We start from the raw sequence: 14,280 nt of genomic DNA on the forward strand, positions 1-14,280 counted from the left end.
GTTAGAATGAAATTGCACCAGGTTAAAAATCCACAATTGAATATAGAGGGTAAATATATAGAAAATAAAAGGTGTTCCTACTTGTAGAGGAAGGAGGCAACCACATACAGTATACCGAGGGACACTTGATGCGGCAACGCCAGATTTTATTCCTTGCGACATTGTATAGTATCCTAAACTACCCTAATGATAGCTATAGAAATCATTTAGGGAGTCCACCAGGTGAATATAATCCATGTTGCACATGGTTTTTGGTTTGGTTCCCCTGAAAAAGAACTCTACAACCAAGAGTAGGACAACCTTCACGACATCCTCATGCTTATTGGTGTCAACTAATCTATCAAACACGTCCATTAGGTCCTTCTTTAATATTAGATATTGCTTGAAGTATTTGTCTCTTAATGCACTGGTAGTGCAACAATTTTTCAGTACGGTAAGATCTCCAGTCTTAAGGCCCATAATGAGGGTGAAGTCCATTTCGGTAAACTGCACTTGTCTCCCCCTGATATCAAATACTAGATCGCATTTATATCGTTAAAAAAGAAGGTGAAATAGAGCCCCTAAAAATCTAAATGATGTAACATATAATAGAAATGAAAAGGGGGATTGGCTAAACAAATTTAGCCGACTATCGTGCTTTTCCAATCCACCCTTCACCTTCTCAAACTACCATTTCAGTGTGCACCTAGAGGTTACGTTTGAGATTATAGCAGAATATTCGTCACCTGCAAAGATGAAATTGAAAAACATATCAAACATAAAATTCATAACATAAACATAGTGTACAAAATCAGATATAATTGAAAACAATGTAGCATTTCATGAATTTGATCAAGGTTCATATGAAATAGAAATAGAAATTTAGCGAGGAAATATCAGAAATTGTGCAATACAAACTATCAAAATAAGCGAGGCAAACATGAAATTGAGCGGGGCAAACTAGATAATTGAGCAGGGCAAACTAGATATTCAGCGGGGCAAATTGACAATTCAACGGGGGACACTAGAAAAATAGTAGGGCAAACTGGAAATTGAGCAGGGTAAACTGAAAATTCAGCTAGGCAAACATGAAATTGAGTGGGGCAAACTGAAAATTCATTGGGGCAAACTTGAAATTCAGCGGGGCAAACTTGAAATTCAGCGGGGCAAACTTGATAATTGAGTGGGGCAAACTAGATATTCAGCGGGGCAAATTGACGATTCAGCGGGGGACACTAGAAAAACAGCGGGGCAAACTGAAAATTGAGTGGGGAAAACACGAAATTCAACGGGGCAAACTAGAAATTGAGCGGGGCAAACATGAAATTGAGTGGGGCAAATTGAAAATTTATCAGGGCCAACATGAAATTCAGCGGGGCAAACTTGAATTTTAGCGGGGCAAACTAGAAATTTAGCGGGGCAAACTAGAAAATTGAGCGGGGCAAACTAGAAATTCAGCTGGGCAAACTGAAAATTGAGCAAGGGAAACATGAAATTCAGCGAGGTAGACGTGAAGTTGAGCGGGGCAAGCTTGAAATTCAGCGAGGCAAACTAGAAAATCAGCGATGCAAATATGAAATTGAGAGGGGCAAACTAGAAAATTTGACCGGGCAAACTTAACCAATAATTTCATGGCTTGAGCCCAAAAATTTAAACATATCCAATGTTCAAATGGACCACACCACATGATAATTTTGAATTGAACTTCTACTGTTGATCATTTCTTAGGAGCCACGGAAGTTTTGGATCAAGCTTATAATTCTGTTTTCTATTAATCCATGTTTGTATGATCTTATGAACAGGTTTGATAACAAACAAACATCACTGTTGGGCCTATTGTGGTTTCAACGGTGGAAATCATTATCCACACTGTTTCCCGTGGTATGATCCACTTTGATCTTTTCATATGCTTCAATTTGGGGCTCAACCCCTTAAATTAGATAGATAAACGGATGGACGACGTGGATATACTACATACATACAATGTGGGCCTAACAGAGTTTAAAATATACCTATGTTGCGTGCTTTCTTCACTAGACCCACCATTTTTGGAAGAGGGTGTGATTGCTGATGTACAGGGAGGATGCACTCCAGTACCGTTAAGAAACCGGCAGTGAAACCAGCAGTGGAAATGGGTGAAAACAATTAGGGGGGGGGGGGCGTGAAAAGGGCGTTGAAAGTAGGGGTATTTTCATCCTGAAATTTGTTGTCCATACGAGGAGGTCTAAGTTCGGAAGTTAAGTTTGTATTGCTTCAAGAATATCCAATGGATAAAAGGTGGGGTCCATAGTTGTAAATTTCTCCCATGCAATTATCAGGTGCACCCTACCTTAGTGTGATTGAATGCCCTACCATTAACAAAAACTTCTTAGGGCATATATTAATGTTTCTAGAGTATTTATTTACCATCCAATCTATTGATAAGGTCACATAAGGTTGGATGAAGGGAAAAACAAATCTCAGCTTGATCCAAAACTTGTGTTCTATGAATGGTCAATCACTACTCTTTCGAATGGTGTGATTCACCTAATACTTGGATCAGCTTCATTTTTAGGATAATGACCTAAATTTGATATGAAAAAAATGGATGGACATCGTGGATACAGAATGCATACATCAAGGTGCGCCCCACAGTAATGGCATTGCCGTGTTCGTTGAGTCCGTGTCTCACCTAATCCGCTCCCCACCTGCATGTTGAATTGGCCTGTTTTCCGTGGCGCACCTGATGGACGGGTGGATCTACTCGCACGAAGTCCTCCATCGACATCAGCGATTATTCATGCCGCACGGCTATAGTCACGCAAGCGTTCTCCTATGCAAATGCAATAGGATTCAAGGAAATTTATTGGATGATTAAAGCGGAAATTAATAAGAGGTTAGGATTGTTCAACGAATCTCATAATTGGAATGTGACTTACGGACAGTTGATTACATAATTTAGCCGGTTTAACTTAAGTTGATGTATTCTTGATATACAACTCCAGTGCCTGCGTATCACGCGTCAAGCCGGAGTATGGTATAGTAAACTCCTCTCTCTCTTCCTGGGTAATTCACGGTTCTTCTTATCGTCTCTTTTTGCATGATTTGCGGAAAGAGACAGACGTCTAATTTACAGCTGCGGTGGATTGACTTTTAAGTGCGTTATCATGGAATGCTCGTTGTTGGGCGCATGGGAGTGGGTCCCTCACAAGTCAAGAGTCTTTCTCAAGTCTTTCTGGATCGATTCACCACCTACCAGAGATACAGAGAAGTCTTTCTTGGATTTGGGTTTTTCTTTCTTCCTTTATTAATTCATTCTTTTAAGAATTGGATTTTTTCAGAGCTGAAATAGCAGATGAATTTCTGCAATAGATGGCGGTTCTTCGTTAAAAGGCGTTTGAAGTGAGTTATCTGAAATTGGGTCTCAAAATAAGGCGAGTTTTTTCTTTGTTTGTTTGTTTATCATTTTCCGCGCGCGCGCACACACACACACAGATATATTGTAAATCTGGGTTGGGGATAATAGAAAAAGGCTTGTAAACCTACAACAGAAATCCTTTTTTCCTTTTTCTTTTTGGGTAAAAAGTAAAAACAACAACAGATATCGTTTTGAGAAGATAGAGAGGAATTTCAGGCTTTTATAAGGTAAATTTCCTGAAACTGGGTTTTGGAGGACATGTTTTTCTTTTCTGAAAAAATAAAATAAAATCCAATTCCAGTAACTTTAAGGATGCGTTTAGTTGCACCAAATATCATGAATTCCATATTATTTTGCACCAAATTAGACTTATAAATCATAAATTTTGATGATATTTTTGTGCAAATAAAAGGATTATAAAAAAGAAGAAGGGAATGTTTAGAGCCATCAGGTGAAATTTCTGGAATTGGATTTTGAACATAAAGTACTATTTAGTGAGCTTGAAGATTGTTTATTTTCTGTCACCCTTTCCTTTTCGGGTTCGATTTTTGGAGAAAATTTTGGGCACATGATGGTATATATGGGGCTCCCATTTTTACCCAAGCTTTAATTTTACATGGATTCATGATGTTGGGGCTATATTCTTTAATCTTGCTTTGGATCTGCAGAAGGGATATCGGGGTTTTAAGTCTTTTGGAGCTATGAAGTGTTTCCATTTTTCCAATGGAGAGAAGAAGGAGGAGCCAACAGCTGCAAAGTCCAAATCCGCTCAGTCTTACAGCACTGAAATGTCCGATCATGATGTGAGGAGATCTGGGTCAGAGTCCAGCTCCCAGAATGTTTCAGACATGAGTACTGAATCTTTGGGGAGGATTCCATTCCAAAGTTTATCTCAGAGGCCAAACAATCTCAGGGTGTTCACTTTTTCGGAATTAAAGGTTGCTACAAGGAATTTCAGCCGCTCACTTTTGATTGGGGAAGGTGGGTTTGGGTGTGTTTATAGGGGCACAGTCAGGAGTTCTGAGAATCCCCATGGCAGGCTTGATGTTGCTGTTAAAAAGTTGAACAGAAAAGGACTACAGGTAAGGCTATCTAAATCTAATGCAATTACATATGTACGCCCATTGACATGACAATCTAAATCTGATTTTTCTTGTTTAGTGAGATTTTGTGGTTGATGATCTTTAAAAAAAGAAAAAAGAAAAAAAAAAAAGAAGAAGAAGAGAAAAAGTGGTTGATGCTTGCAAATTTCTTGATGTCAGTTCTCTCTCTCTGTGTGCATGTGTAGAACTATTTGTTGTTTTTATTTATTGATATTGACTTATGATGTAGATGTGACCGTTGGGGATGCCAAAAACCTATTTTTAGATTGTGACTATCATGGCAACAAATACCCACCACATCATAGTATTAATAAAGTTGAATTCGAGATGGCAAGGGGGAAAAAACGTTTCCCTTCCTTTATTTCTGTTTTGTGCTTTTGGCCTTCAATAAAATCTTTATTGCTGTTAAAAGAGAGAAGAGGAAAAAAAAAATCAACTATAAGAGATTGATCAATGTATTAAACTGAACAATGGTGGCTTTGGGTTGAGCACTTTTTTCTTCAAAGTTCTCTTAATTGAAAACATAATTATGCATCCTTTTCTTTCTTTATAAAAACTCTAAAACTAACCCTAGAGCTCCCGTTCAACCGGGTCATCTATTTAACATAAACTAGGCTCTTAATTTCTAATCCAAATTAAATAAATAATATCCGGTGACCAGTTTCCCCAGAAACTCACGTTGATGACTTAATAACACTTTTTAACAAAATGTGTAATACGTTCCTATGAAATAGGTAAAAATAGAAAATGCTAACTGCTTCCCATTCCCTTCTCACATAGATCAAGTCACCGATCTTCCACTTTGACCATTCTTTCAATCAGATCGTTCACCATCTGCTCTTCAAACCTTTATGTCTATGGTCATCATGTTTTCATTCCTAAGCATCATTCATCTCTATGGCTCTTTGTGAGTTAATCTTGTTTGCCCACATTGATCCTGATTATAGTTTAGAGAAGCCTGATCTCGATCATTCCAAATGCTACTAGTAGGAGATTGTGTGGGTTAGGTGTGTGTATGAGCCTAGGGTGCATATATGTCATGATGTGTTTATGGCCATTGTAATGGGCGACATGCGAGACACCATGTTATTTGATGTGTAGGGTTTTATTACTAAAACTGGGTAGAGAGGGAGACAATAGTCTCTCTTATCCTTTCTTTTCTAACATTTACCCCATCTTCTTCCCTTTTTCTTTTCTTCTTTTCTATTTCTTGAGAACAACTTGAGATCATTGTCAACACAGCCACCACCACTGGTCCCGCCAGCATCCTGGTGACCCAAACGTCGAAATTAGATCTCCATTGCTAACCAACAGTCCATTTGGAACGTATAGAACCTTTTAACAGTCCAGTTGGGATTTCTAGGGCCATCCGACTATCCAATCAGGCCACCGGTCCCCTCTAGTACTCTTGCTGTGACCATTAGTGCCAACTGACAATCTAGCTAGATTGCTAATAGCCTTGATCAGGTATTTTTGGGTCAATATTTCTTTAGATTTGGACATATGATGTAGCCAATGTTTGAAATATTGGTATCGCGCAATGTATCACACCCCTGGGATACATATACGTATCGGTTATCGCACAGGATATATCGTTTGTAACACGTAATTTATCGCACTTTTTGGGAAACATGGGGAAACATTGAGGAAATGGTATAATTTTTCAATGAAACTTTAGGGATTATTAAAAAAGACCTTAATACACATTTTTAAATCATAAAATCTCATAAAAGAAGTACACATAATAGGTTTCCTTTGTATTGGGTCAGCTATGCGTTGTCCGATTTAACCAAGGTATTCCGTAACGGTAACGGTGCCGTAATGGCCACCACTGTTACCTTTATGATACGAGGCATAACAGCTGTTACGTCCCCATAACGGCCGTTACGGTCTCTCTTTTTTATTTATTGAAAAAATCCCCGAAAAACCTATATCTGCCTCATAATGTTGATTTAAAAGTATGAAAAACCTATATATGTCCCATAATAGACCATTACGGGGCTATTATGGCCTTTATAGGGGATGTAACGTACTGTTAACAGCAATTACGGGTCATTTTTTTCCATAACGGCTGTTACGGCCATTACGACCCCGTAACGTGTAACGGTTGCCATCGTTACCTTTCTGTAACGGCCTTTACGACAAACCATGGATTGAACTAAAACAACTATATTCAAATATGATGCATAACATTTATAAATGTATCAAGACATGTATGAAAACACAATTATTATTAGGGCAAAATTTTTTTAACCTCTAATTAGTGGACACTTAATTGTTAAAATAAGACCATTGCACATAATTATTATTATGTGGGCCCCACCTCAATGTGTGCATGGTATATCTACATTGTCCATCCTTCTTGCCAACTCATTTTAGGGCATGGGCCCAAAAATGAAGTAGATCCAATTCTCAGGTGGACCACACCACAAGAAACAGTGAGCCTTAGGAAGTTTTTAATGGTGGACCACACCACAAGAACCAGTGGTTAATGACTATTGAAAACCTTTTATGGGCCACGAAAGTTTTAGATCAAGTTGATATTGCCTTTTCTTTTCATCTAGATCTGTATGAGCTTATCAATAGGTTGGATGTTCAATAAATATTATTGTGGATGCTAGGAAGCTTTTAATGGTGGAAGTTCAATGATCACTTTTTCTAGTGTTGTGGTCTACCTAAAACTTGTATCAGCTTCATTTTTGGGATCATATCCTAAAATAATATGGAAAAATAGATGGACAACGTGGATGTATAATACACCTATCGAGGTGGGCCCTACGGTTAGGGCCTCACCCACATCACTGGTTCTGAGTCCTATGCAAGTTGCGTTGTTCTGGTGGACGTGGATTTCCCGCGAAAGCGGGAAGTTCATGCGCTAGGATGCTAGGTGGGGTCCGCCATGATGTTTGTGAGAAATCCAAACTGTCCATCCATTTTGTGAGCTCATTTTAGGACATGTCACAAGAAATGAGATGGATCCAAAACTCAAGTGGGCCAGATGAGAGGAAAAATGAGGGAAAGAGTTTCCTACCATTGAAACCTTCCTGGGATCTACCTTGATGTTTATATGCCTTCTAAACCGTTTATAAGGTCATTCCTACTTTGATGAAGTGAAAACACGAAAAACTTAGCCTAATATGAAACTTTGTGGCCATACGAATGTTTCAAACGGTGGTCATTGAATCCCCACTGTTTCCTCTCGTGCGGCCCACTTGAGTTTTGGATCCACTTCATTTTTGGTTGCATGTCCTAAAATGAACTCCCAAAACGGATGGACGGTGTGGATTTGTAATAAACATTATGGTGGGCCCAACATCTTAGCGCAGGAACTTCCTACAAAAGGCTTTTCATGGAATATTTGCATCCCGTGCCCAATCCATGTAGAACAACAATGTGGGTGGGACCCTGACTATGGGCCCCACTATGATATATGTGTTGTATCTACATCGTCCATCCATTTGGAGAGGTCATTCTAAGTTATGAGCCAAAGAATGACGCCCATCCAAAGCACAAGTGGATCCCATCATAGGAAACAGTGGGGACAATGACGACTACCGTTGAAACCTTCCTAGGGCCCACCATGATGTTTATTTGAGATCCAACTTGTTCATAAGGTCACACAGACCTGGATGAAGGGAAACACAAATATAAGCTTGATTGAAAACTTCAATGGCCTCTAAGAATTTTTCAACGGTAGATAGTCAATTCACACTGTTAACTGTATTATGGTCTATTGAAGATTTGGATTTGCTTCATTTTTGGGATTATACCCTAAAATGAACTTTCAAAATGGATGGGCGATGTGGATGTAAGGCACATACATTACAATGGGCCCTACAGTTGGGGATACACCGAGTGAATCCGAGGATCCCCCAAATCGTGCCTGAGTTGGGGTACTCCCCAATCTGCGTTGATGAAGTGGGCGGGACCTTGGCCACCACCATGATGTATGTGTTATATCCACACCTTCCAATCATTTGGAGAGATCATTTTAGGGCATGAGACAAAGAATGAGGCTGATCCTAAGCTCAAGACTCAAGTGGACCCCACCGCAGAAAATAGCGGGGACAGTGACTCTCACCGTTGAAATTTAAAACTTTCCTAGGGCCCACCATGATGTTTATTTGAGATCCAATTTGTTCATAAGTTCAGGAAGATATGGACAAAGGGTAAACACAAATATCAACGTGATCGAAAACATATATGGCCCTCAAGAAGTTTTTAATGGTAAGCGTTCTATCCCACTGTTTTCTGTGATGGGTCCATTTGAGCTTTGGATATGCCTTGTTCTTTGTCTCATGACCTAAATTAATCTCTGTAAACTGATGGACGGAATGGATATAAAATATATACATCAAGGTGGGCCCCATCGAAAGAGACGTACGGTCTTAAATGCAACCAAAGTTGCACTGAATCCACTCCCTTTTAAGGAATCCCAACTCCGTTCGAAAGACGAAATTCACTCGTCTTCTCCGTTAAAGCCACAGGCTCGCCGCCGCAAGCCCTTGTGAATCCATTTAATAGGCTGAAAATTTCGCCTGGATTTCATCTTTTTTAAAAATCCCTTCCCAAATCCCCTAAACCTCGGTATAAATCTGATTTTTTAAGCAATTTTCTCCGGAAGGAAAAAAAAAGGTGGTTTCAAAGTTTTCTTACCTGATCCGGCACATTCGGAGATTGGCCCACCAAATCCAATCGAAGTTTACTCCCACAAGTAGATTTGAGGTAAGATATAGATATATATATATATATATATATATATGAAATTTGTGGAACCGGTAGAGGGGATTTGGTCACTCTCGCCGAAAATGATGCCTATTATACGATATCGCACGATATTCTGCGATATCTTGCAATATATTGCACGATACATAGGATTTCATATTTTTTTTGCATTTTTGAGGGACTTCTGTGATATTTCGTATCGTTGACCAGCGATAACGATAATATTGGTCAATAGTATCGATATTACGAACACTGGATGTAGCTTTAGATCATTTGATTTATTTTTCATAGTTTAATATGCGTTGGTGTGTTAAATTTGATCTCCATTTTCTTTGACTTTTTCATGGGTAGTATCATAATGTATGGTGATCAAAAAGACCCTCATGTCAATGGGATCATGTTAAGAAGACCACCTTCTTGGGTTGATGTTCACAACTGTGAAGGTGGATGGGAAGAATTAATTGGAATGATCTCACGATTATAGTATAGATAATTAGGAAGAAATGAGAGTTTACAACCAAATTAACTCATGAGAAAGGAAAGAGAGTTAATAACCAAAGAGTCATCATCATAGCCTTTTATGTTGTGGTTGCTCATGGTTATGAAGGGACTGTCGTGTCCCATATATTTACTGGATCATACGATAGATCATCCAAATTATAAGGGGAGTTGTGGTGTCCCTCAATATGCATCGGACCATGATTCCAACAGTCATCACACCAATTTATCAATGTAAATCATATGATGGCTAAGATGTCCCTCATCATGCTCTAAGGCCTTGTGTCATTCGTCATTATGATCAAGAGCGACCATGACATCATCTAAACCAAGGATAAACCATTTCTCAGACATCATGGTGTATATGACATGCAAAACATGTCCCAAAACAGCTAGGAAACATTATGCGATTGGGATCTTGTTGTGCAACAATATTGGGTTATTGCGATCAAATCTCTTCGAGCAGGCTCTCGATCAACCAATCTAAGCCAGTAGATGTCTTCAATATGCCTACCTTGGGCCAGGGTTCAAGTTTCAACTTAATCTGATCTTAAACAAATGATATCCGCCGAGAACAAGATGAATGATTCTGAGTGAATCCAATCCATATCTGGATGTACATCACTGGATGATCCAATCCAACCATCTTGTAGATATCACTGATATGTCCAAACTAATTATTTTTAGGTCAATTTGACGTACAGTTAATGATATATGTCATGATCAATGTGTGGTTAATAAAAAACGTCCATTTTTCTCGTGATCCATGTGCTTTCCAGCTAGGATGTCCATATCAGTTTGATGTCCATGATGTGTTGGGTACTCCCACTGGAACAAATCAGTCCAATTGACCCTTGACCATGATCAAAAGTGGGCCATCACATTGAATGGTCTTGAATGCATGATCACGTGGGCCCTTCACATCATCTTTGTGGGTCTCATGTGCCATCTAATATGGTTGGACATGTGGCGCCCTTACCCACGGCGGGCCATGGGTGGACCCCACACGTCCCACTCGTGTGGACGACCATGGCTAAGCACACTTTCCTATTATGGATGCCATCATCATCATGTATATAACAATAAACTGTCGTGATCAATTTAGAAATACTGTATATGTTAGAAAATGCAAAGTGTGAACAGTGGAAGAAAAGATCACATCAATAAACGGGGTATGGATGATGAGAGTTAGCGAAAAAGAGTTGATGGATTGTGATCATATTAATAACTCTCTTTTAATATTATTATGGTAACCCCATACACGAAAATATCGTAAACTAGGTTTTCTTCTTATCAACAATTCAAATGGGTTTTTGGGCACAATGTTACTTGATACTTGATTTAGTATGTGCACTATGGTTTTGATTGCGCTAACCCCATAGAGATTCTGGCAATGCCAAGGTGCACTGTATGTGTATTAGCTGTAACGGCTAATACACCCCTCGTAATGGTAAACTTTTTTTTTTTTTTTTGCTAAAATTCCAAAAAAAAAAAATGTGGGAAAAATCCCAAATATTTAGAACATTCCAAATATATATTCTCTTTTGGTTTTGACTATGTTTAAGATGGCGTAACGGTCCACTCTTTGGTGAGAATGCTGTCTCAGTTTCTTTGATGATTTTATTAACCTGATGATGCAAGACGGATGACTTAGCCCAGAATGATGCAATGAGATCATCAACGGATTAACTAGAACAATTTAAAGTACAAAATAATGCTAATAAATCACAAGCTTTATGAATTCAAGTATTTAATTATGCTCACATTCAAGACTAAATCACAACCTGTCAGTTAGATCTTATAAAACATGATTAGTTAGGACCTATGGAAGGTAGGACTTCCATCTAGCATAGGGGTTGTTCTCAATTCAAAGAGGTTCACTTGGTTTGTGAGGGTTTGGGTAGATTATGGTTAGGACTTTGGGGTTTGGGAATTGGATTTTGGAAATTAGGGTTTTGAGAGTAAGATTTGTGGAATTAGGTGTGTGAGAATTAGGGTTTGAGAATTAATGGCATCACACCAATTCATTCCAATCACAGGAGATTTGCTTCATCTTAAAGCAAAGAGAAAAAACTTCTTTTCATATATTCAATAATGGGCTAGGGTGTGGATGTCCAAGCCTTTATAGTCATAGAAAAGACATTTTGCAAAAAGAAACTCTCAGATAAAAAGATTCACGTAAAGATAATAAAATAAAATTTGTTTTTAACTCCCTAAACTCAACAAAAATATAAGTTAAATAAAAAATAACAAACATATAAACAACTAAATAAACTAAACTATTTCGTGGCTCACGATCAAGATATCCAATGATGATGATTCAATGGTCAGAATGGTCCAACTAAGTAGCCCACATGCATCTTCCTAGTTGGGGCCTTTAAAGATGCATAATCATACATGTGGGGTCTTCAACGAACTAGGCGCTCGAATTGGGCCCACGAGGCCCCATGTATGCATCACCTAGACATAAAGAAACGAGAGCTCTCCTCCTTCGGTATACTTTGACTAGTGCTCGGATGTCCTCATCACATGACAGGCTTAGATTGATGTTAAATTGGCTCACGATTCATGTAAGTTATAACACTCATCCCACTAATGCACATCTCTAAGCATTTGACATCATTTCTCGAAAGAAATTTTAAGAAAAAATTGAAATTAAATTTGGACGAATAATGTCGCTGATTTAGGGCGCCATTTGAATGCCCTGAAAGAGTCCCAAAATTCATGTAATGTATGGCATTCATCCCACTAATGCATATTTATAAACATTTGACATCACTTCCCCAAGTAATTTTAAGAAAAAAATAAAATAAAATTCGGATCAATAGTGTCGCAATTTGGTGGGCCACTCAAATGCTTCCAAATTGGCTCCAAATTCATGCAAGCTATGACACCTCTTTCATGAATGCATATAATTAACCATTTGACATCATTTCTATTAATAAATTTTAAGAAAAATAAATTCAGATGAACAGTTGCCGATTTGGGGGACCACTCTATGCCCTGAATCGGCTTTAAATTCATGCAATCTATTGACACTCATTCCACTAATGTAATTGGCAAAAACTAATGCTTATTTCATCATCCGACCATCAAATTAGCAGACATTTATTGGACAGTGAAGAATAAAAAATATTGAATGGACCTATTTACAAAAAGTGGCCGCAAAAAAAAAACAAAACCGGTTAGATATGTGGGCCATTGGATCACATGGTATTAAATTAATTTCTTGTGGGAGAGGGCCCATTACAACAGCTTGCTACTGGGCCCTAGATTGTTGCCCTTGCATGGCCTTGGCGCACACCCCATAATAGTTAAAAAAAAGTCGGTGATTAGGATCGTTCAAACAATTTGATTTTGGGATTGTGACCGAGGGGATTGATATAGGGGGCTGATATGATAATCGGGTGACCGTTATGCTTATTTCATTATTCAATTATCAGATCAGTGTACATTTAGTAGACAGTGAAGAATTTAAAATATCCAATGGTCCTATTTCAACAAACAAATGCCGCAAATCAATGATTATGATCATTCACGCAATATGATGTTTGGATTGTGACTTACTAATATTGAGCCCCACATTTTACTGGATTTAGTTTGATTTAATACATGTCACATTTACAGGTTCTTGAGTGCAAGTGTATCAAGCTTCATTCGCCACCAGAGCATTTTATAATTAAAAAAGAGAATGTCTAAGTCAAACTAGTTGGACCACAAGTTATGGTCCACGTGGTAGATAACTTCCAATTGGTTTAGTGTATACGAAATCCAACCTTTCAAATAGTTTGGCCCCAAAATGAGGGCCACCTATTGAGAAAATCATCCATATATTCTCATCAGGCGGGCCAGAGCATAGATAAAAAGCCATTGATAAATAGCAAAAAAATACAATGTGGTCCACTCGATGAGTGGGCCTGGGTTTTTCGAAAGTTAATCCTTGTGATAGGGCCAACTTATTGGATGGATTGGATGACTCACACGTATAAAAGGTTAAGAGTAGTCGGTTGCTAGACCATAACTTGTTGTCCAATTGGTTGGACCTTCCATTTTAAAGGTTACTTGGCCATAAAGTAGGCATGTCTGGTATTCCTTTGAAATTGTTGAGAACACACACACACACACACAGAGAGAGAGAGAGAGAGAGAGAGAGAGAGAGAGAGAGAGAGAGAGATTCCCCTCTGCACACGTTTTTTTTTTCCTTCATGAAGATAGAAGAAGAAAAAGAAGAGATCCATCAAATCCTTTTTTTTGTCCCCCGTTTTGGGAGGTGTCTGTTACAAAGCTGTAACAGCCACACGACACTATTTTTTAGGAATGGGCCGTTTCAACCCCGTATTGCGTAACAATGTCCACTGTTACCATTATGTATCAGCCGATACCTACGTAACAGTTATGGCACACTTTAGGCAACGTCGAATTATTAATTATTCTGCGCACCATGTCCTTTAAGGTGCGATTGGGCCTTTCATCTACACCATTTCGCTCTAGTGTCCTAGGCGTGATGTATTGGGTGACAATGCCACAATCTTGTAGGTATTTAGCAAAGGGCCCTGGTTTTCGGTCTGAAACGTTGTA

At 38.6% G+C, this 14,280-nt stretch overlaps 1 protein-coding gene across 2 annotated transcripts in view; it reads left to right on the plus strand.

Annotated features, from left to right (window-relative positions):
* Window positions 1-3,074: 3,074 nt before the first annotated feature.
* Window positions 3,075-14,280, plus strand: part of LOC131225100 (serine/threonine-protein kinase PCRK1-like) — a 66,791-nt gene continuing 55,585 nt past the window's right edge. The window contains exons 1-2 of one of the 2 annotated variants that reach the window (XM_058220525.1): window positions 3,075-3,392; window positions 4,045-4,458. In XM_058220525.1, coding sequence (XP_058076508.1) covers window positions 4,078-4,458 — 381 coding nt within the window. In that variant the 5' untranslated portion in view covers window positions 3,075-3,392; window positions 4,045-4,077. Of the gene's footprint in view, window positions 3,393-3,461; window positions 3,604-4,044; window positions 4,459-14,280 lie in introns of those variants that run through there. The other variant, XM_058220526.1, reaches the window with a different exon arrangement.

Source organism: Magnolia sinica, chromosome 14, assembly GCF_029962835.1.
Source record: "Magnolia sinica isolate HGM2019 chromosome 14, MsV1, whole genome shotgun sequence".
In the NCBI taxonomy this organism is placed as follows: domain Eukaryota; kingdom Viridiplantae; phylum Streptophyta; class Magnoliopsida; order Magnoliales; family Magnoliaceae; genus Magnolia; species Magnolia sinica.